General features: G+C 38.8%; 1 protein-coding gene and 1 long non-coding RNA gene across 5 annotated transcripts; one reads left to right on the forward strand and one right to left on the reverse strand.

The window, feature by feature from the left end:
• The first annotated feature begins 3,491 nt into the window (after positions 1-3,491).
• On the forward strand, positions 3,492-11,117 carry LOC122027108 (protein S-acyltransferase 24-like). Of its 3 annotated transcripts, XM_042585953.1 has the most exons (13): positions 3,495-3,888; positions 4,087-4,227; positions 5,673-5,785; positions 5,999-6,078; positions 6,176-6,339; positions 7,290-7,428; positions 7,521-7,620; positions 8,345-8,402; positions 9,007-9,084; positions 9,177-9,275; positions 9,372-9,450; positions 9,538-9,683; positions 10,454-11,117. In XM_042585953.1, the coding sequence occupies exons 1-13, from the start codon at positions 3,640-3,642 to the stop codon at positions 10,874-10,876; spliced, it is 1,869 nt and encodes a 622-aa protein (XP_042441887.1). In that variant the 5' UTR covers positions 3,495-3,639; the 3' UTR covers positions 10,877-11,117. The 3 variants fall into 3 exon arrangements, with proteins under 3 accessions (XP_042441888.1, XP_042441886.1, XP_042441887.1); XM_042585952.1 differs by having other exon boundaries at positions 3,493-3,888; positions 9,177-9,450; XM_042585954.1 differs by lacking the exon at positions 7,521-7,620 and having other exon boundaries at positions 3,492-3,888; positions 7,290-7,354; positions 9,177-9,450.
• A 9,898-nt stretch (positions 11,118-21,015) lies between these two features.
• On the reverse strand, positions 21,016-23,672 carry LOC122027471. Of its 2 annotated transcripts, none has more exons than XR_006124420.1 (3): positions 23,176-23,672; positions 22,991-23,074; positions 21,016-21,226 (listed from the first exon to the last, which is right to left on the reverse strand). It is a non-coding gene; the product is annotated as an uncharacterized LOC122027471 (long non-coding RNA). The 2 variants fall into 2 exon arrangements; XR_006124421.1 differs by having other exon boundaries at positions 22,991-23,089.
• Between the last annotated feature and the right edge of the window lie 1,363 nt (positions 23,673-25,035).

The raw sequence follows: 25,035 nt of genomic DNA on the forward strand, positions 1-25,035 counted from the left end.
TACTCGGCACTGTAGTCTCGCTTCCTCTGCTTGACGGGACGAGCGTCCGGCCGGATGTGGAGCTCGTGTTGCGCGACGTTTGGCGAGATCCCTGGCAGCTCGTGCGTTGACCACGCGAAGACGTCGTGATTCTGCTGGAGGCATCTGACCAACTCTTCCTTCCGTTCTTCTTCCAGATCGGATGCAATGAATGTGGTGGCCTCCGGTCAGCCTTCCCGAATCTGTACTTCCTCCTTTTCTTCATAAACCAAAGTAGGGGCTTTTCAGTTATAGCGTTTACCTCAAGGCGCGGTGCTTTCCGAGCGGACTTTGCTTCGGCTCGGACCATCTCCACATAGCATCGCCGGGGCGCCAGCTGATCTCCCCGGACTTCTCCCACTCGATCTTCCACGGAGAATTTGATTTTTTGGCAAAAGGTTGAGACGACCGCCCGGAACTCATTGAGGGCTGGTCGTCCTAATATCACATTGTAGGCGTTGGGGGCATCGACCACGATGAAGTTAGTGGTCCGCATCCTCCGAAGTGGCTCTTCTCCTAGCGAGATAGCCAACCTGGTCTGCCCAATCGGAAGGACTTCATTGCCAGTGAATCCATATAACGGGGTTGTCATTGGCAATAGCTCGGCTCAGTCAATTTGAAGCTGCTCAAACACCTTCTTGAAAATAATATTGCCCGAGATGCCTGTATCAATAAATATGCGGTGAATAGTATAGTTAGCTATTACCACTCGGATAATGAGGGCGTCATCGTGGGGTACTTCAACTCCCTCAAGGTCCTCGGGACCAAAGCTGATCTCGGGTCCGGATGCACGTTTTTGACTGCAGCCACCCGCGTGAATCCTGAGTTGCCGGGCGTGTGACTTTCTGGCCCGATTCGAGTCACCGTCCGTCGGTCCACTGGCGATGATGTTGATTTCGCTCCGCGCTGCGTTGCTTCTATTTTCCTCCTCTCGAGCGGATGGTCTCGCTCGCTCCTGTGAGGCTCGGGGGTTGGCCCTTGGCTGGTGATGATGTTGCTGATGGTGATGTTGCTCGGGTGAACGCTTGGCCATTCGTCATTCGGTATTTTGATGATGAGGCCGCTGGTCCAGTGAAGGTGATCGGCGGCGATAATTCCTTGGCTCAGGTTGGCTGACCGGGGGGAGACTCCGACAGTCTCAAGTGTTGTGAGTGGCTGATTGATGGATTCTACAAAACATGGGTGTCAATACCTTGTCTTTTTACCTAGGCCGTTCGACCGCAATGTGCTGAACGACGGGCGACCTGGAGTCTTGATGTGGCCTTATCCCCTCGGTACGTGGTCCTCTTGGCGGTTGCTGGCTGGTGTGTGGTCTCCGCTCGGTCGGGACCAAAGGCTCGGCTTGTGCTTCCTTCTTTCGGGTCGTCTGCGCTTCCTCCACGTTAATATACTCATTTGCTTTTTTTAGCATATGGTCGTAGTCACGCGGCGGCTTCCTAATGAGCGAGTGAAAGAAGTCCCTGTCAGCTAAGCCCTGCGTGAAAGCATACATCATTGTCTTGGACGAGATCGTGGGGATGTCCATAGCTGCTTGGTTGAAGCGTTGGATGTAGGCTCGGAGAGTTTCTCTTGGCCCTTGCTTCATGGAGAAGAGGCTGACACTGGTCTTCTGGTAACGTCGGCTGCTGCCAAAGTAATGAAGGAATGCCGCTCGGAAGTCTCTGAAGCTTTGAATGGATCCGTCCGGCAACCTTCGAAACCAGCATTGTGCCGAACCGGACAGTGTAGTGAGGAAGACTCTGCATTTGACTCCGTCGGTGTATTGATGGAGAGTAGCGGCATTATCGAACTTACTGAGGTGGTCGTCCGGGTCGGTTGTACCGTTATACTCTCCGATCGATATGGGAGCGTAATGCTTTGGGAGAGGGTCTTGTAAGATCGCCCCAGAGAACTGGCAATTGACCCGCTGGGGGGATGACTCAACCCGCGGCGCCTTCTCCTTCCTAGCGTCCCGCATGGGCGCTTCATCGGATGATCCCTGGTTGGCTAGGGCTAGCTCCGATGGAGTTTGGAACAGTGCCCGATGAAACGGAATAGGGGCGGGCGGCGCATCTCCTGGTGTGCCGGTCTGCCCCTTGTTCTGTGCCCAAGTAGAGTACTGCTCCGGTCGGTCCTCCATCGCCACTCGGCCACCTGAAACCGAGATGACCTGCTGCGCTATCCGCTCGGCTTGGGCCTTCTGCTATTGCTCGACCATCTTCGCAGCTCGCGCTTGGATGAGTGTGTCGAGCTACTCGGGAGAGAGCGTCACCATGAGTTGGCGTCCAGCTTCTTCCATCTTCTCGGCTCGGATTCAGGTGCATTCCCATAGACGGCGCCAATTTGATCCTGTCCGAGTGCTGAGTCGATGAACGCTGGGGACGTGGCGCTCCCGGTGATGACGTATAGACCTTCGACTGCTGTGAACCTTCGGCGAGAACCTACAAGCACAAAACCGAGCCGGGAAGAGGTTCCCGACGACGGCCCTCCGACGCTCAAGTCAACTCCGGTGGGAAGAGATTGAGGCAGAATGTCGAGAATGAAAACTGTAGCTATAGTGATCTAGAATGCATATCTCCGTCGAAGCCTGGGGGTCCTTATATAGGACTCCCGGGAGGATGTGTGCACGCGTCCCAAAGCGTGCACGCTCCTCAAAGCATAACTTGAAATGGTCGTGTCAGAAAAGCATGTCTGTCGCCATGCCGCAATCGTCCGGGCATATCTCTGACATGACAGTGGAAACTTTCACCGTACGATTCTCTGTCCGGTCCTGCCGCCAACCATGCTGTCTGTCGGCGACACACATCTCGAGAAGGATATCCTCAGCTGCTTCCTTTGTCTCCCTCTGCGCCTTGTCTGTTTTGGGCCGAGCGGGAGAGCCGCTCGGCACCATAGGGCTCGGGCTTGAAGGCATGCCAGATCGAGCGAGAACACTTTCTTGGTTGAGCTGCAGTTCAGCCGAGCGGACAAGCCGCTCGGCTCGGCAATTTCTCTGTACTTGACAACTTATGAGCGTCGGAAGCCCGACCCGTGGTCGAGCTGTCTTCCGCACCAGTCCTGGCGCGATCCTGGCCGAGCGACCATGAGACTTCTCTTGGCGGGGCGGTCATGAGACCTCTCCGATCGGCCAAACCCGTAGGTTGACCCCTCTGACCTTGACATCCACGTGTCGTTGACTCTTGTCCATACGGGTCCTTCTATGTTTACCGCCGGATCACTTGTGATAAAATTGGGCTTTGTATGATTTTATTAGCATAATTCTCAAATTAAAACAATTATTTTACCAACAAATTAAAATCAAACTGATAATTATTTTCTTTTAACTTAAAATTTAAATTAATTTGATTCAATTTTACTATTGCCTTCGGATTATAGATATCACTCGGGATCGGACTCAATTATTAGTAATTAGAGGGGGTAAAAAGAAAAGAAAATTCTCGGGATGAAATACTCATTAAAGAAAATATGAGGGGTTAGAAGCGTAGTCCAGTGTGCCCCGGTCTTCGCCATCTCCGTGTCGATCTTTCTCGCTCAAAACCCAAATCTATAAAAGAGATCTTTCTCCCCTCTTTCTTCCTTCGCGTTCTTCGGGTAGCAGTCGACAAATTGGGTTGATTCTTCGTCTTGGAGTTGGCGACTCCAATGTCATCGGAGATCGAAGTGGTGGAGGAGGGGGCAGAGGTCACGGGAGGGGCAGCGGCGTCGGGAATGGCCGAGGAGCCCTTGAAGAACGATGTGTACACGGCGGCCGCGTACGGTGATCTGGAGAAGCTCCAGAGGCTGGTGGAGGTGGAGGGATGCTCCGTCTCGGAGCCGGATGGGGCCGGGTATTACGCCCTCCAGTGGGCAGCCCTCAATAACCGCACCGCCGTCATCCAGTACATCATCGAGGTAATTCTATCATTCTGGTTGTGAATTAGGATCTTTAGGACCTTCTGTTTAGATCCGCTGTTGCCTGTTGCTTCTTCTAGTAGTTCTTATTTCCATGGCATGCGCTCTTCTTCCGCTTCTACGACTACCATGCATTAGGGACGTTTTGGCCTTTGAGTTTCTAGTGATTTGAGAGTCAAATTTTGTGGTTTGGGTCAGCATGGAGGAGATGTAAATGCTACTGACAACACGGGGCAAACAGCCCTCCATTGGAGTTCAGTGCGGGGGCACATCCAAGCTGCCGAGATACTGCTCAAGGAAGGTGCTCGTGTTGATGCGTCAGACTTGTATGGATATCAGGTCGGGTTTCTGTTTCCAATTATTGCCAACAAATTGTCCTTTTCAAGTTCTTATGAATATGCATGCATCATATTGATATGTATGAAAATGTAGGCATGTTTATGGATCAATTACTACAGCGATAGCAATCACTCTTTACTAGTGTAGCCAACGATTAAATTTGAAAATGTCTGTATCAAACTAACCTAGATAGGAATGTGGAAGAAAATCAACTTTGCAGGCATACCTCTCTATTCTGTTGTTCTTTCATGGATTTCATTTGTAGTTTGAGGTTTTGCAGTCTCCATGTATGTTTATTGATCTATTCTACTGAGATAGCAACCAATCCGTACTAGGGTGTGACCTACAATTCAACTTCGAGATCTTTGTGTCAAATTAATCTAGATTGTTGGGTTACAAACTAGATAAGAATGTGGAAGACATTCAATTTTGGAAACATCAACTCTCTTCTGTTGTTCTTTTATAGATTCCATCTGGGGTTTGATATTTGTACAATCTTAAACTGGTCTGCATGCATGAACTTTTGTTTAAATTGAGCATCCCTTGTACATTTTTTTCTCGATCGTGTTACTCGTACTTTAATCTTAATATATGGGATCTTAATTTATGAGATGACAATTTGCATATACGAGCTGAAGATACCTCAATAAATGGGATCGTAACCTCTTTTATAGACTCAATTTTGATACCAATTAATGCAGAAGAAACTAATCATGCCTGTAAAAAAACTCCAACTCACAACTTACAAAAAGTTACGAAATATTATTAAGCCGAAGATACCTCAATATATGGGATCTTAACCCCTTTTATAGACTTGATGGAGTTAAAATTTTCTTTGTGGTGGAGAATGATGTAGTCTAGGGTTTTATTTTATTTCTTTTATTTTTAAATAAACATGGCTTATAATTATTTAGGCAGTGTTAGAATTTTGTAAGACAACCAAGTCATATTTTTACAGGCTCTTATTTTGAATCTGTAAACTGTTTTAGGATCACATGTATTTGGGAATCTTCAGCTTAATAATACTTCCCTATTTGTGAGTTGGGAGTTTGATCCTACCTAGTGGGATAAAGCTTGGTTGTTGTTGTGAGTTGGGAGTTCAAGTTTTTTTAGAGGTGGCATGTTAGTTGGTGTTGCTCCATTTATACATTAGCAAACCGGTTTAGTATGAGATGTAAGATATAAAAATATGATTTTATAATTACTCATAAACTGTAAAATATTCTCTGTGGCAAATTTTTATCAAGTTTTAGACCCATGATTGTTTTTTTTCTTGTTGAAAGTTGAAACAGGTAGATGTTTTTAGTTCCGTTTGAACAGAATGCTATCCTTTGAGCTGTAAAACCTGGTTTAACTGAACTTGCCAATACAAATACGGTTCTGTTTTTGTATTTCCAGTATGAACCTTGGATATGATCTCATTATCAATTTCCACCTGATTGCAGACCACTCATGTTGCAGCACAGTATGGTCAGACATCATTTATCTATCAAATCATTATAAAATGGAATGCTGATCCTGATATCCCTGACAATGATGGACGGAGTGCTTTACACTGGTACCTGATATATTCTCCTACTTCACTGTAGACATCACATCTTAATTTTCTTTTCTTCATTAAGGCCTACTAGCATATTAAATTCATAGCTTGATTTCACTGTTCCAATTTTAGGTTCCCCTCGCAAATTAACTAAAACCTCTAAGTCTATGTTCCATTGGATAGGAACCGTTTGTGCTAACTAAGAGTTTATGTTTTTGCACTTCATTTTAGGGCTGCTTATAAGGGATTTGCTGATTCCATTCGCCTTCTTTTATTTCTAGATGCCTACAGGGGGCGGCAGGATAAAGAGGGTATACCCATTTTTTTGCTAATGTTTTCTCTTCCTGCGTCTGTAATTTTTTTTTTTTAAAAAAATTGGCTATTCTGAGTTTTTCATTCTCCTAATAGATTGCACTCCCCTTCATTGGGCTGCTATCAGAGGAAATCTAGAGGCATGCACAGTTCTAGTTCAAGCAGGGAAGAAAGAGGACTTGATGATTACAGATAGGGCTGGTTTAACTCCTGCTCAACTTGCTTCAGATAAGGGACATCATCAAGTTGCTTTTTTCCTTGTAGGTAGCATGCATCTCAAATATTCTCTCTCAAGATAGTGTCAAATTGTTTGCTCACTGCAAGTTATTGCTATCTGATGGTAGGAATTCCTATTACCTAGCATCTTGATTTACTTGGTGTCGGAGTAGAAAGTTTTTAAGTCTAATGTTTCCAGAATAGAGCAACTATGCAAATTTTGAACGTAATCAGTGTCTTAGCTGATCATCATCCTCATGACATGCATTAAGAAATTTTCCCAAGTTGACTTCCATACCGTATTGAGTGTGTTTAGAAGTGCATAGTTCTATCCAGTATCCACTCTAAAATAATAGGCATTTGAGAAGTGTGTTGAGAACCTCCATTTGATTTCTTGCGATTGTGCATAAACTCAAAATCTTAATAATCATATAGTTGTAGCTTCTTTATTTGATGGCATACTAATTATTAATGGTGTGAACATTGTTTATAAAAAAAGTCCTTTTGGTATATATTTATATATAACTCACTGAATATTCAAAAGTTTTAAAATTATTTCTAAAATTTTTATTTTAAATTTTCAGAAAAATTTATTCATCACACACACAACGGATTTATGATAGACACGGCCCAAGGCGACCTTGCCTAATTCTTTTATCCAATGCTAGGTCGGAATGAACAGAGCACAGCCATTTGCATGCTATGAGTGCTAATAAATTTTTCACTCCAAGTTCTGTTTTCTTTATTCAGACAAGTTGACTGCTATATGACTGACTCAACAATTTAGTTCACCAATTGAACTCGTTCAGTTTCTCTTTGAAACTGTAATTTTCAGGGCATAATAGCTGAATTCGATTATCACTACAATTGGGCACCTTACTCTTGAACTTTATGTGTAATTATTTTCTCTCTTTTGGTTTGTGGTTTATTCTTGTTTTGTTAGTGTTTCTTTTTCCATTCAGCTGTTTGCCAATACCTATTTGATATTTTGCAGGGCAATGCTAGAAGGGTGTTTGACAGGCGATGTGATGGGAATAGCAATTTCGGCAGGTTATCAAAGTTAGGACTTGCACCTGTTCTTTGGTGTGTCATAGTTGCTATGCTGTTTACGTACATACACTCAGTCATTGCAGGTATGCCACTGTAAATCACCAAGAACATATACATTAATTTAGTAAATTCAATATATATAACTTATTTTTAATCTTTTGTTTTTTCGATGTAGGTTCTTATGTCTTGAGATTAACCATTGTCTTTGGGCTTTTTGCCTGGTTAGGAGTCTTCCTGGCAGTTACAGGATTAGTTATGTTTTATAGGTGTAGCAGGTATGCTCTAATTTATTGTTAGAGTACTTTTTCTTGGAGAACTGCAAATTTGAATAGATTATGATTTGAATACCATAATTAGTTGTGTAATAGTTTGCTATTGAATGATGATTCCTGGGAATCACACCTCTGCTAGTTGTTTCATTATTATATGGAGGCTTAGAGTGGTTGTTCGCCATATATATTGGGATGTTGGACAATTTTCTTTCGACTTGCATGATGCTAAAATTAATTAGAAAAATGATAAATATTTTTGATGCTATATTAGATATCAGAATCCGGTTATCTCACAGTTGCTATATTATTCACACGATTGTCTTGTCCATTCCTGTACAGCATGGCTAGCACCTGGTGCACCAAAAAAAAAAAGAAGGAAAAATACTAACTTGATGATGTTCTTGTCATGTTATCTTTGTTGAGTTGATTACTTTATAAAGAGACTGGTATGATAGGTTGAAAGTTAATTGCAAATTAGTTTCTCCTCTGGAATCTCAGTTCTTTTATTTTGTAAGGTCCATTAGTTCATTAGTTGGAAGACTTATCTTTGTTTGTAAGGACGCAATTATAATTATAAATTGGAATCAATTATGTACCATCACACCTGACTTATCTCGGACTGTGTGCCTCTGTAGCTACTACATGAGTTAGGAGTTAGGACTCTACATTTTTAGTAGGTATATTGCATATCTGTAAATGCATAAGATTCATTTTTTGTTTGGAACAGGAAAGATCCTGGTTTCATCAATAGGAGCACAAGGGATTTACAAAGCATCAGAGATGATGTAAGTTATAAAATTGCCATACAGACTAGCTACTGTATGTCAATACCAATGTGACTTGCCGAAATATTTTTAATGAATGCCAAAAACTATCTGTTCATTTATCTTTCCTTTATCGAATATGATAAACTATTCATCAATAACTCTACATTATGCTCTATGTGCACCATAATTAGATTTGATTTGGACTTGCATGCCTACAGAGCACATACTTTTTCGTTAGTAACTATAGAAGGCTTTCCAACTGTTCTTTTTCTTTTATGCATTTAGGGGCCTTAATCCTCGTTCTTCTATTGTGTAATTTTTAAAGCAGTTTTGTGCCAGTCAACACACGCAAAACTTATTATTTCGCTTGCCGATTGGCATATGTAACAAGTTCAAGACCCTTGATGCTAAGAGGGGCTGAGCTTCAAGCAACCTCAAGGGCCAAGTTTCCACAAGAATGATAGAGCTTCTGAGAGTTGTCACTAGGGCTAGGTTCCCATGAGTGCAAGACTAGGATTCGTTTTTTTTTTTATGTCGTTATACAGAATTCTTAACCAGATTTTTTAGGATATGTTCTTCATTCTTTCTTAGACCAATCATTTACTATCATTTGCATATATAGGAACCTTTGCTAAAATCGGAGTTAAATCATCCTGCACTGATGGCCGGGAATTGGTCTCAGCTGTGTGCAACATGCAAGGTACAGTTTTCTTGTTCATCAAAGGGGTCAGATTGCCTTTATCATTTTTCACTAGGAGTATTTGAAATAAATTTTACTGAATTGATGCTCAGATTGTCAGGCCACTACGTGCAAAGCATTGCTCCACTTGTGACCGATGCGTAGAACAGTTTGATCATCACTGTCCTTGGGTATCTAACTGTATTGGCAAGGTCCTCTACCCTTGTTCCTTTTTTCTTTCCTCATGTCGTGAATATTTTTTCATGCACAATAATTGCTTTGCTGCTTCATTAATCATTAATTCACAGAGAAATAAATGGCACTTCTTGATGTTTCTCGTTCTTGAAGTCTCTGCTATGATTGTCACTGGTTTAGTCGCCATTACGAGTATGTCTCTTGAAGTTGTCTTTCGTTTAAGCTTTGTCTGAGTTTATGATTGCACCTCACATGGAGTATAAACTACTAATCCTGCAGGAATCGTGAGAGATCCTTCTCCGCCATCTTTCGGTGGATGGTTGAGTCATAATGTTGCTGAGCATCCTGGAGTCGTTTCATTTCTAGTTATGGATTTTTTCCTCTTCTTTGGTGTTGCTGCATTGACATTTATCCAAGCATCACAGGTATGCCATTAAATTAGAAAAATCCAATTGTCTTTGGATTCTGCTACTCCATTCTTTTCAAGTATGCAAATCTTAATAATTTATAACTTCCATCGATCATGTGATGTTTCTTTTTTACTGAACCTAATGGAGACTGACATTCTAACCCCATTTACTAAATATTTTACAGGCTTTTCCCTTACTGATTTCACTTCAGAATAGGTTTTCAATTCACGAACATATTTATATTAATATGAAAATCTCCAATATTATATATGCAAATAAATTTATTGATATTGTAAAGATATTTAAGCTCAATAAATTCTTAAAGTATTACATATATAATGTAGCAACTTTTAAAATGTATGATAATTATAGGATGATGACAATAATAAAAATTAAAAAGAAAAAGAATCTTATATAATTCAAAACATTTTCAAATGATATGATAAAAAAAAAATTGCTACAAATGTGATTTTTGTTGAATATAAAATATCCCATTCAAGGGCATATGGGATTGAGATTGGAAGAAGAAATAGTATGCTTACTAGGGATCATATTGACGCCAATATTGTTTCATTCGGGCAGAGATCCTAACTTCAACTCATAATGAAATTTAAGATCTTGCTTTGCATAGAATTTTTTTATTAAGGTTTGTGGAGTTTGCAGACTACAATTTTGTGATTCTCTTTGATCCATTGATTTTGATAATCCAAACATAATGGCAATGTCTTTAAGTGTTTCTCTGTTTGCCTTTCTTATTTGCTAAACCTTTCTGTTTTGTCTTCCAGATTGCACGAAACATAACAACAAATGAAATGTCAAATGCCATGCGATACAGCTACCTCAGAGGTCCGGGCGGACGATTTCAGAACCCCTACGACCATGGTACTCGCAAGAACTGCTCGGATTTCTTGTTCAAGGGGTACAACGAGGATGTGGAGCTTCCAGATCAAACACCTGCCTCTCAAGAGCTGGGGATGATTCAAATGACCCGAAGCCCAAATGCGCAAAACGGGGAGAACCATTCGCATCAAGTGAACAACGGCCATGTCTGTGCTGATGTTCAGGCCAAAGATACCAAACATGTTAATCATTCAAAATGTTGCAACGGCAACAACAACAGTAAGAGCAATGGTGTGCCACTCGGACTAGGCTTAGGCTTTGGCCTTGGTCGAAGCAACCGGCACAACACGAGGATTCTTCCATTGTGATACTTCATTTTACACCTTCGGCTTGTTCGCCATGTATCATAATTACCGAAAATATTCTCCAATATTTGTGATTGACATCTAGATCTTGTGTTAAGTTATTGTATCATCTTGAAGCAGTTTTTGCCCGATGAATTATTCTACACTCATTAGTATTGTATATTTTCTGACATGAATATTTATATAATTGTAAGGAGGGGAAAAAAATTACTAATTGATTACAATTCAAAACATTTCTGTCTCATTATATGAGTTATGATCAAGAGAGATAATTTATGTGAATTTTAAATGAGATGAATATTTTAGAATTTGACATCTCAGTGTGCATAAGTTGGTCTTCATATACTTTTTATTAATATATATATTTTTTAATAAAAATGTATGGTTTTAGAAAGTAGAGAAAAATCTTTAATCACAACTTAATTTTAAATGTAATCTTCACTCATAAAAAATTTTATTTCCACTCCTTGCATGTAAAATTTTATTTACTTCAACTCTCTCATGCAAATATTGTTATCTAATTGAGTAATTGCCCCTCAAATTTTTTAGATACAAAAGGTCCAAAAATGAGTATAATTTCTCTTAAATCAACACTTTACAGAATTGAGTATATTTAATATTAAATTGAACATGATTTTTTTTCCTATTTTAATATAATTCCTCCTAAATTTAATACTATTTAAAAAAATCTAATATATTTTCTATCCAATTAAATATCATTTAAATAAAATCTAGTATATTTTCTATCCAATTGAGTATCATTTAAAGAAAATTTAGTATATTCGAGTATATTTTCTATTAAAATCACTTTTCATATTTTTTAGGTATAAATAGTCTAAAAATGAGTATAATTCATATTAAATTCAGCACTTTAAAATAGAATCAAGTATATTTTCTATTAAATTGAGTATGACTTTTTTCCTACTTAATATAATTCCTCCTAAATTCAACACCATTTAAAGAGAAATCTAGTATATTTTTAGTATCATTTAAAGAAAATATAGTATATTTTTCATCAAATTGAGGTGAAAAAAGAATCATGCTCAATTTGATAGAAAATATACTAGATTCTAGTTTACTGTACTGAATTTAAAAGGAATTATACTTATTTTTAGATTTTTTATACTTAAAATATCAGGGGCAATTAGGTAAATATATTTGACTAGGGAGTGGAAACAAAGATTTATTCCAATGAAGACTGCATGTAAAATTGTGTTTGTCAATAGGAACTGCATGCAAATTTTTACTTAATTTAATTTGATAAATTGGTCAATTTATTTTTTCTGAAAAATATCATTAAATCCCAGGATTTCTTAGCAAATCCCATTAATGGGCCTGTTGTATTAGTGGGCCAGTCCGTCAATTGATTGGAAGTTTAAAAGGTGGAAAATAAGAGGACAATTCGAGCAAATAGATGTTTAATTATTAAAAGGTTAGTCCGTGTACAAAACTACAACCTGAATGTATAAACACAAAGTTACGGATAATAATTCTCTCCTTCATAGATAGTTAATGATTAAGTACTAATAATATAATATTTTTGTATGATGAATATTGTTCCGGTTTGTTGGAAGATTGATGGATTTATCTTAATGCAAGTGAAAATAATTACAGTCTGACGCTGAAAGCAACAAAGTCAAGTTCAAGTAGCTAAACAATGACTTTATCATTGGAATAATAAAAAAAAATTAATTAAAGAAACAGTGATGATGGAGTATTATAAGCTTTTTAGCAAATTTCATGAGGAACTACCGTAAGAACAACCAAGAAAGGGAAATATCGCCCCACGGGGTTGGATCAGCTGATAAGTTGTCTAATTGTTTGCTCAAATGGCCAAAGGTCGAGGGTCATCAGTTGCACACGGGAATAATATTTCTGGTCTGTTGGTCAAAAACTCCTAAGATCTCAGTCAACTTTCCAGCCCAGCACTCACCGTGATTTACTTTCTCTGAAATTCTGCGGGGCCAGGCTAAGGGGGCGCTGGGGTGACGGTTCCACCTTTTTGCTCGAAGAAAGGGAAATCTCAAATGGATGTTCAAAAAGGACAGTGAAGATTCAAATTTTGATGTGATGAACATAAGCAAAAATTGGAATGATAGTCATCCATATTCCTAAATCTAGAAAATAGTACTTTATGGATAGGAATCAAAGCACAAAGGTGCCAACATCCCCAATTCGATCAGAAGAACAAAGGAACAGCGAGAATCCAAGTTCCCAGCATCCCCAGTTCGATCAAAAGAACAAAAGACGAGCTTTTAGCGAGAAGCCACCGGAAACTCACCCAAAACAATTCAATTCGGCCAAAATCGACCACAAAATGAGGCCATTTCTGACAGAACGTGAAGGAAACAAAACACAGGCAGGAACTCACAGGGGAATCGGCGAAGCTGGAGGCTTTCCCCTCCGGCTCCGAGGCGGCGCGAGACCCCAACTTTTGGATCTCCTCGGGGGCCTCCCCCTCGCCGATCTCGTACTTGACGCACATGGCAGCTCCGGTTCGACACAATGGAACGGGAACTACGAGGGAGGAGAGCAAGATTCCGGGAAGAACAGGGAGGATTTGGAGAGTCCAAATGGGTCACACGGAAAAGGAGGAAGAAAGGAAGCTTCTAGATGATTTGGCAGAGAAGGTCTTTTCAATGTGATCCAGACTAGATGTCATGTGGGACGGCTTTGAACGAATTGAGGGTGGGATCGAAACAGGTCAGGATGACTGAATGTTTGAGGGGAGGCCTGGAGCTGGTCAAGGTGACCAGATGCTCGTAGGAAGGTCTGAAGTAGGTCAAGGTGATCAGATAGGCCCAAAGCAGGTCAAGATTAACCGGATCAAGCTGCTTACGAGGAGACTCGGAATATGTTAGGATGACTGGATACTTGCGGGGAGGTCCGGAGCAAGTCAGGATGACCGGATGCTTGCGGGGATACCTGGAGCAGGTCAGGGTGACCAGATGCTCGCGGGGAGGTGAGTAGGTTAGGGTGACTGAATGCTTGCAGGGAGACCCGAAGCATGTCAAGACGATCAAATGCTCACGGGGAGGCCCGAATTAGGTCAAGGTGACCGGATGCGGATGCTTGCGGGGATGCCCAGAGCATGTCAGTGTGACCAGATGCTCGTCGGGAAGCCCGAACCATGAGAGTAACTGTGGTCCTTCGTTTGAGGGGAGAATTGTTGGAGTTCAATCAAAGTCCTAATTGGAAAGATTTGGTAAAAGTCATGAGGTTAAAAGGATATATGATATCTCCATTGGCATGAGGCCTTTTGGGGAGAACCCAAGAGCAAAGCCATGAGGGTCTACGCCCAAAGTGGACAATATCATGCTATTGTGGAGAAATGTGGATATCCTTTGGGCACAACAAATGACATTAGAGTCATGGTCCGGACCAGATGCCATGTGGGGTGGCCTTGAACGAAGTTGAGGGTGGGCCCGGAGCAAGTCAGGATGACTTGATGCTTGCGGGGAGGCCTGGAGCTGGTCAAGGTGACCGGATACTTGCAAGGAGATGAGTAGGTCAGGGTGACCAGATGCTCGCAGGGAGGCCCGAAGCAGGTCAAGGTTTGGCCGGATATTCATGGATAAATCCGAAGTAGGTTAAGATTGACTGGATCAAGCTGCTCGCGGGGAAGCCCGGAACATGTCAGGATGACCGGATGCTTGTGGGAAAGGCCCCGAAGCAAGTCAGGGTGACCGGATACTCACGGGGAGGCCCGGAACAGGTTAGGATGACTAGATGCTTGCGGGGAGGTCTGAAGCAGGTCAGGATAACCAGATGCTCGCGGGGAGGCGAGTAGGTTAGGGTGACCGGATGCTTGCAGGGAGGTCCGAAGCAGGTCAAAGTGATCGAATGCTCACGAGGGGACTCGGAGTAGGTCAAGGTGACCGAATGCGGATGCTTGCGGAGAGGCCCAGAGCAGGTCAGAGTGACCAGATGCTCGCGAGGAGGCCCGGACCATGAGAGTAATTGTGATCCTTCGTTTGAGGGGAGGATTGTTAGGATTCAATCAAAATCCCACATTGGAAAGATTTGGTAAAGATCATAGGGTTAAAATGATGCATGATATCTCCATTGATATGAGACCTTTTGAGGAGAGCCCAAGAGTAAAGTCATGATAACCTAGGTTCAAAATGGATAATATCATATCATTATAAAAATATATGGATATTTTTTAGACACAATACTCTGGTTGTGATTGTCTACCTTCTTCTTCCATTCAAATCTCGATAAAATAGAAAAGGTAAATCGAGTCTACAAGGTGGATGTACAACATGCCTTGAGGTCAATACCAATCACTCTAGTTGAAGAAAAGATTAAGTTTCTAGTTGGAAATTCATCTTCGATTTACAAACTAGTATAATCGTTTCTTAAACCCCCATCTTTGATGATTATGGTAACAATTTTAAAGACGTGCCACACTTCACTGGAATTCTAGTTGTACGTGACATCACAAAGGTATTATTACATATTTATTTAATGGATACGAAAATCATTATTTTCCAAACAATTCCTTTGTCTTTACTAATGAGAAAGATATCTTCAATGGAAAGCATGTACATAAGCTATTGGGGGGCATTGTCTGTTAGGAACTCTCATTTCAATGGGGCTACATGATGAACCCCTTCTTTGTGATAAATTCTAATATTCTATATTCAAATTTTATTGTTCTTTAGTATTTTATATTTGGAGATATATGTCAAATCTTAAAATTCACATGTTATTATTGATTTTAAAAATATCAAAGGTGTTAAATTAATACAAATAGGCTTTTTAATATATGCGAATGATTAGATAATAATTAAATTATAGTTTGTGAATTTAATATTATAAAGTTCTGTTATTTTGTTTATGAAAAATATTTTTGTATTTTCTTAAAATGATATAAACCGTAATTGGATGTGACGTCAAAAATATGATAATGAATATCTTCTCAACAAGTTTATTGAAGGGGTCAAAGGATTATTGAACTTTGCCTATGAATATTCGACTTGTGTTCTATGATAACAAAATAAGATGTCCATGCAGCAAGTGTCGCAATAGAAAATTTTTAATGGAAAAGGATGTGCGTTATCACCTCGTCAAAAATGGATTTACTCGTGGCTACGAGCAATGACATGCACATGGTGAACCATTAAAGAAAACTAATCATTCTGAAATACTTCATAATGAAGAAGGATCTCATTATAGAATTATGGTGATTGAGCGTATTGATCAAGGTTTTGATTGGACTTCACTAAGTAATGAACAACCATCAAATTATGATGCATAGAAATTGTTTGACTTATTAAAGAATGCTGATGAACAACTATGGAATGATTACAAAAATCACACTAAACTTTCAACTGTGGCACAATTGTTAAATATTAATTCTAAGTATAATCTACTTGAGACATGCTACGATAGATTTATGTCAATAATAAAAAAACATGCTACCACAAAGTGATAATTTACTATCAAATTTATATAAAACAAAGAAGCAACTTGCTAATCTTGGACTTGGTTATAAGAAAATTGATGCGTGTATGAATAATTGTATTCTATATTATGAAGAATATAAAGACTACAAAGAATGCCCAATTTTCTTTCATTCTATATACAAGCCTAGGAAGCCTGGAGTGCGGAAAGAAGTGTCTTTTCATGTATTATGGTACTTGCCATTAATACCAAGACTTAAGAGGCTTTATGCATCTACATATACTTGTGAGCACATGACTTAACATGCAAAAAATTATTGTGTAGATGGAAAAATGGCACACCCATCTCATGGTGAAGCTTGGAAGCATTTTGATCGCACTTATCCTTCATTTTCCTCATATCCTCGCAATGTGCGGCTTGGATTATGTACAAATGGATTCAACCCATTTGGTCATCAAAGTACCCCTTCTTCATGTTTGCCAGTGATCATTACAGCTTATAATCTTCCTTCATGGATGCGCATGCAAAAACCTTTCATGTTCCTTAACATGGTTATTTCAGGACCAAAGAGTCTAGGAAAAAATATTGATATTTTTTACATCCTTTAATAGATGAGTTAAAAGAATTATGGACCACTGAGGTCGAAACCTATGATGTGCGCTCTAAACAAAACTTTCAAATGAAGGCTACACTTTTATGGACAATTAATGATTTTCCAACATATGCAATGTTGTCTGGTTAGAGTACTCATGGTTGGTTGGCATGCCCTTACTGTATGGAACATACAAAATCATTCCAACTTCAGTGTGGGAGAAAGGTTTCTTGGTTTGACTACAATCGACAGTTCTTACCTCATGATCATCCTTTTAGAAGACAAGAATACAAGTTTTGAAAGGGTATGGTTGAAAAAGATTCTCCGCCTCTTCGTTTATCTAGAGAAGACATTTATCAAAGAGTAAATAAACTTCCACATGTAACATTTGGGAAACCACCAAGTGTCACCCAACCTATTGATGGATTTGGAAAAATACATAATTGGGTTAAAAGAAGTATATTTTGTGAGCTACCTTATTGGCAAACAAATCTTATTCGATACAATTTAGATATGATTCATATTGAGAAAAATGTCTTTGATAATGTTTTCAACACTATCATGGATGTAAAAGATAATACAAAGGATAATGCTAAAGCTAGAAAAGACTTAGAGCAGCTTTGTAGCCATCCTGAGTTGCATTTGATTGAGCACGCAAATGGTAAAGTTTATAAACCAAAAGCACCATACACTCTAAGCTACTTACAAATAAAAGAGATATGTTTTTGGGCTAAATGTTTAAAACTCTCAGATGGATATTCGTTGAACATATCTCATTGCGTAAATGAGAGCAAATGCAAGTTTATTGGGATGAAGAGCCATGATTGTCATGTATTTATGCAAAGATTTTGCCTATTGCATTTCGTGATCTTCTTCCAAGATCAATTTGGGAAGTATTAATAGAATTAAGTAATTATTTTAGGGATTTATGTGTAACTATGTTACAAGTAGAGCACATGGAACAAATTGAACAAAATATTATTGAGATACTGTGCAAACTTGAAAGGATTTCCCCCCAGCTTTCTTTGATTCCATGGAGCATTTACCACTTCATCTTGCATATGAAGCTAAAGTTGGTGGACCTGTACACTATAGATGGATGTATCCTTTTGAGAGGTATTTTTTAAATAAATTTACTAATTCATGTCGATGCTAGTTATATATATCTAATCAAAATGTAAAATTATTTCAGATTTTTATACCATTTGAAGAAAAAAGTGGGTAATAGAGCTCGAGTTGAAGCTTCTATTATTGAAGCTTATATGATAGAGGAAGTCTCAAAATTTTGTTCATCATACTTTGAACCAAACATATAATCACCATTAAATCAAATTCCACGAAATGATGATGGAGGAGTAGTAGATTCTTCTAGCGGGTTGTCAATTTTTACTCATCTAGAACGAGCACTTAGCTTTCGAGTTACAATACAAGATAAGTATATATATTTAATTCTTATTAATGGTTTACAATTTGAAGAAACTATTGAGTTACATAATATTTACTTTAATGATGATAAATGTAGGCAACATACCAAATGAAATATAGGTGCGTAATAATTTTATCTTCATAATGTATTTATTAAATTACATTAATTATATATATTTATTGGTAATAGGATGAGGAGGAAAGACAAATATCATAAAATGATGTGACCAATGATTCTCGATATGAAGAAGGTAGTTCATCAGTAGTTCAATGAAGAAGACCTAATCAAGGATCTCAGATTCCATCAAATATTGATGAACAAACTAAAATAAATGTGGCTATGAATAAGTAAGTTATATAACCTTTAAATTTAATAAGTTTTGTGCCTATTTTGTAATAAATTATTTGTCATATTATAATATTTTTAATTTTGTTGTCTTTAGATTTGTTGAAATTGAGGTTCCTCGTGAAATTACAAATGATATCAAAGGAATGATTAAAGGAACGTGACCAACGTGGAAAAAGGTGCCTAATGATATTAAGGATTTGCTTTGGGAAAATTTTAAGGTAAGTAATATATTTTAAATCCTAAAAACATAAATCTCATTTTGTATGAATTAATTCACTATTGATATTATTTATAACCATTGATTGTGTATTGGATTTGGTGTAGTTGAGATATAAATGGGATAATTTTATAGATAGAGAAATGAAAAAGATATGGAATGAAAATGCAAGTAAGAGATACAGGGCAACAATTCATTTGGCTAAGAAAGGAGCATTATCATCCGCACGAGAAGATTTAGGAAGGAAACCAAATATATTAGATACGATAAGTAGAGGACCTGAATGGATAGAGGCTAATATCTGGAATGACCTAGTTAAAAATCATTGGAATAAAGAAGATTGCAAGATCAAATGTGATGTTGCTCGTAAGAATAAAATGATAATGAAGGATGGATCTATTACCAAACATACTGGGGGTTCAATTTCTTTTGGAGCACACCATGAGAGGATGGTAAACCTCTTTTTAATGTGTTTATTTCAATAATTTACACATCTTATTTATTACATTTTTACATTTAGATTTAAATTCAATGTATCTTATATGATTTGTTATATGTTGACATAATATGATTGTAGAAAAAAGATTTGGGATGAGAAGTGGATGAATTTGAGGTTTTTGAACAAATGCATAAAAGGAAGCGAGGTACTGGAGAGTTTGTGGACAACAAATCGGCCCGAGTTAGTGTAAGTTAACATAGTTAATTATTCATTAATTTTTATTATAATATATTGACATCTCACTTGTTTATTTTTATATTTATTAAACTAATATAAGTTATTGTAATATGGATAGGAATAATATAGAGAGAGACAAATTGTTGTTGATTACTCTATTCATCCTTCATTCAATCTCAAATCATGATGTGATATGGTGGGTGACCAATGTAAGAGGAGGGTGTATGGATTTGGTTGCAATCAACACTTTGGGAGATCATACAATGGAAGCTCCAATGAAATGCACACCAATGAGAAGAACAAAGAACTATCACAAGAAATTGAAGACATGCTTGCTACTAGCAAGAGGATGGAGAAAGAAATTATTGAAAGCCAAAAAAAATTGGAACTTGTTATCACAAAAAATAGGCAGAGGGAAGAAAAACTTATCGAGGAAGGTAGACAAAGGGAAGAAAAATTTATTGAGGAAGGTATACAAAGAGAAGAAAATCTTAAGGAGATGGTTCGTAAGATAGTTCAAGAGGTGAGATATACAAATTATTTGTATCCAGGAGAGGATATGGTCCTCGTGAGTGTCGTGATAAACGAAATAAAGATTAGAATTAGTTAGATAATATGAATAATTGTATGATGTGAATATTTGGATGATGTGAGTATTTAATTATATGATACTTTTGGATGTTTTAAATATTTTAAATTTATTTGAAATGTGTGATTGTTTCTTGTAAAATAATATTTGAAATGACAGATTTAAAATAAAATTAGAGATAAAATTTGTAACGAATTTATACACATGATTATAAACAGATTAAAATTATATTTTTTATATAATTTGAAACAAACTAATGACATATTTAAAACAAAATTTATATATGGAATTATAAACAAGATTGTAAACAGATTAAAATTTTATTTGTTATGTAATTTGAGACGAACTAATAAAGGATTTAAAACAAAATTAGAGACAAAATTTGTATTCCAAATTAATTTCATTTGGTTCAATTTAAAACAGATTTATAAATGATTTTCCAATCTATTTATGAAATTAGAGATGAAATAGTTCCGTCTCAAAATTAGCAACGAGGTTTTCAATAACGGAATTTTGAGACAGAATATTCCGTTTCAAGCATATTTTACAGACAGAAAAATGGCTTTCCGAAATGAAATATTTCGTCTTCAAAACCCTGTTTTCTAGTAGAATAACATATATTTTGATCTACATGAATATACTGTCATGCACCAGAGGAGTCCCTGCCCGGTAAACGGACAACATCTCCCATGTAACTGTGACAATATGAAGCATATATACATTGCCACATGGTTACTCACAAGCAAATAATAGCCCACATGGATAGATATAAACACAACCACGTAGTTTATAAGCAGCCCACACGACTGCAAGTAAACACAACCATGCAGTTGTTAAACAGCCCACACGGCTAGAACATAACATAGCGAAAGTCACAAAATAACGAATGTGAAACCAACAAAATAACTAACGATGAGTCAACCCGGCTTAACACGATAACATCAAATCAAATACAAGAAAACACAAACCTGAATTCCATACAAAGATACATATTCATGAATAAGTCCAAAACCAATAAAGCGAACGGAAGCAATAACGGAAGAAGTCGCCCGATGTGACATGAGACTGATGGACAGGATCTCCAAGCGGCTTTAACCTGAAATAGGAATAAATCAACGGAGTGAGTTCAAGAACTCAGCGGGTATCGATCAGACACACATATTAAGATATAACTATCAGTAATAATCATACAGTACAATCTCTTGAACAATAACAAGTAATGCAAAACTGAACAACAGAAGAAACTATACTCACCAGGACCTCCTATCCGAACATAAGGGTGTGAACCATACCAACAGGTGCAGGGTCGTCAGACCAAATACATAATGTCTCTTGTATGCATGTCAATCATATGTAACCACCAAAATACAGCAATCACAAGCAATAAATGCAATCCATACATATGATGCAAATGACATGGTCACCCCTGACGCCAGTCAACCACCTCACACGTGATGGTGAGGTCGAGTGGGTAGAGCTATGACAACTGTGCACTCTTCCATCACTACTCCTGAGTGACCGAGTGGACAGGATGTTATCAGAGTACACCTATCATCCTACTCTAAACATAGTGGGGGAGCCTAAGCTCTCATCTCCTTATGTCATAATCAAGAGGAGGGATCCTTGCCCACTACCACACTGCAGTCACACTACCCATGAGCGGACCAGCGGAGCCCTGACAGAGCAAACTGCACACACCTTGCCTGATGTACCACTAACCCATGAGTGATTGTGTGTGCATATCATGTAATTGATGATGTACTTAACTATAAAGGAGCCGGCAATCACTCAGCATGTAATCATGCAAAATGGTTCATGACACTAAAGTATGTAACTCCTAAAAATATCAACCTCCATATAATATGTACTAAAAGGAAAATCGAGTCCATAACAAGGATCTAGGTATACATGCCAGGTAATAAATCTAGGTACACATGCCAGATAAGAAAACTAGGTACACATGCCAGATAATAAATCTAGATACACATGCCACATATATCTAGTAGCTAGGCTTATACCCGGTAATGCATTGTATGTCACTACTTCTATGAACATAAGTACACATGACAAGAATCAAGTGGCATAAACATAAATGCATAACAGATAACAATTTGGACATACTACGGGTATCAAGTAGTGGCATACTAAGTAAATATAAACATAACCATTACTACTAGCTATAACCTATTACGCATATCAGAATGACAATATCAAAAGAGATAACTCAACGGTACCCACCTTTATCTGTCGAACATGCTAAGCAATCCCACGTCGAGATGCTCGTCTCAAATCAAAGTCCTTCCAAATCATATAATATATAGTTTTAGCTAATCTCATATAGACTAGTTAGCTAAACGCAAAACCTAATCCTAATTCGATTAGGTAACCACGTTTAAGTTCCACCTAATGATCCAAATTCAGTTAGATGTTTAGACCATCCTTCAACTCCTTAATTCTCACTAACCAATCATTAATCAAATCTCATCATAAATCCTTCTAAATCCAAACATAATCTACAATCCATTAATCCAACTTAAATCAATTCCTACATTCCATTAACCCATCTGTCAATCTTGCTTTCATTCCACTATATGAAAATCAACATTTCCAGTTAACAATTCATCTTCAACATAACTACCAAATAACCCAACCACCACATGAAATTTGAAATCAAAACTCCATCAACCACACATGAACAAACCAATTACAATATTCAAATCAATCCGTGATTTACAACTAAGCACAGTTTAATCCACCAACATTCCAATTCCAAACACATCTCCTTTTCATCAACTAGCTAATCAAGCAAACACAGAAATGAATTCAGATCTGTATCAATCTGAAGCTGAATAAATCTTACCCTATTCCAATATGCAGATTTACAGTAGCTTGGTGAAGGCATCCGGATGCAACCACGAGGAAGATAGAACTCTCCACTTCAGATCTGATGAAGAGGACACTATAAAGTCTAGATCAGAAAAGAACAACCAAAGGAAACTCACTACGCTAAATCCATGAATCCCTAAATATCTAGTTGGGGAATACCTTGATGATCACCCTCCGATGATGGCACACAATCAGGTCCTAGCTTGCCGTGGCCTAGGTTGCTTCTCCACAGATCACTCGACGAGAAGGCAAGGCTAGTGGTTTTGCTAGCACAACACCATCAGAGATGGCGTTAGTGCCCAAGGGAAAAGATCGATCATGTGCTGGATCCCAGTGGCTGCTTAGCTAGGGATGGCTGGTATCGTCAAGATTGGGTGGCACACACCCAATGTCACCGTGAGGGAGAGACTGCGGGTGGAGGAGGAGCTCTGGATTAGGTGTTGATGATGGCACGATCGCGAGAAAGGGGCAGAAGGGCTCAGGTTCGGTGGTCGGCTGTAGATCGATCGCGAGAAGGGTGAGAGAGAAGAAAGGCTCCATGCCACCAGAGGGAGAGGGAGAGGGAGGAGGGAGGCTTGGCCGGCGGTGCGTCAAGGGTGGTGTTGGCGGAGACAACGACGGAGGAGAGAATTCGAGAAGAAAGGGGTTCGACCAACACAAAATATAGGGCATGGTAACTTATACTTAGCTTTAAGTCAATCAAACCCTAAGTTCATATTCCAATCAACTCCCAATTAAAATGGGTGTCTAAACAGGCTTTGCCCCCAGCCTAGAAATTCAGTCCCTCAAATTACGTCATACGAGCTCCGAAAATTTTTCAGAAAATTTCTAAAAATTTCTAAAAATTCTATTAAGGTTATTCGCCCATTAAACCTTATTATGATTATTATTTTGTTACGATATTTTACATTCTCTCCCACTAATAAAATTTGATCCCCAAATTTACTTTATTTTCCATCAGCAAGTACTAGCAATAAATAAGCAGTATAAATGCTGAACGGAAAATCTAACCCACATACCTCAAGTAAAAAGATGGGGGTATCGAGCTTGGATCGTATCCTCGAGCTCCAAGGTAGCCTCCTCGTCAGAATGATACTTCCATATGAATTTAACTAGCCGAATAGTCTTGTTCCACAGCTGACACTCTCTGTGGTCCAGAATCCATACCGGAACCTCCTCGTACGTAACGTCAGACTAAATGAGAACTGATATATCTGACAGAACATGTGCTGGGTCGAATACGTATCTCCTCAGCATGGACACATGAAATACATCGTGAATGCCTGTCAGAGACGGTGGTAGCACCAGACGGTAAGCTACCGCTCCAACCCTTTCCAAGATCTGGAAAGACCCAATGTATCATGGAGCTAGTTTACCTCGGAGACCAAATCTCTTCACCCCTTTCATGGGTGAGACTCTCAGAAATACATGGCGCTAGTAGAGAACTCTAGGGGTCTCTGTCTCCGATTAGCATAACTCTTCTGACAGTCCTGTGCCTTGGACATTCTCCGTCTGATAGTGCGGATCAACTCTGCCTCCTGCTGAGCTCTCTGAGGTTCTAACAGCTGGGCCTCCCCAACCTCCTCCTAGAGGGTGGGTGCCCGATAAGGACTACTATACAACGCTTCAAACAGTGTCATCTGGATAGTCAAATGATAGCTGTTGTTGTAAGCGAACTCTACTAATGGCAGGTGGTTCTCCTAGCTACCTCCGAAATCCATAACGCAGGACCTCAACAAGTCCTCTAATGTCTAAATGATCTACTCTGAGTGTCCATCTATCTACAGATGGAATGCGATACTGAAACGAAGTTGTGTACCTAAAGCATGCTACAGACTCTGCCAGAATCGAGGCGTGAACCGTGGGTCTCTATATGATATAATGCTCAAAGGAACTTTTGGTTGGTCCTAGGAGGATCGTACCGGTTCCACTGTACAAAAATTTTGTATAAGTGTCGAACCTTTTCCTAAACAACCTATTGTGTTCTTTAGAAGTTAAATTAGGAATCACAAACGAAAC

This window comes from Zingiber officinale, chromosome 10A (assembly GCF_018446385.1).
Source record: "Zingiber officinale cultivar Zhangliang chromosome 10A, Zo_v1.1, whole genome shotgun sequence".
NCBI lineage: Eukaryota > Viridiplantae > Streptophyta > Magnoliopsida > Zingiberales > Zingiberaceae > Zingiber > Zingiber officinale.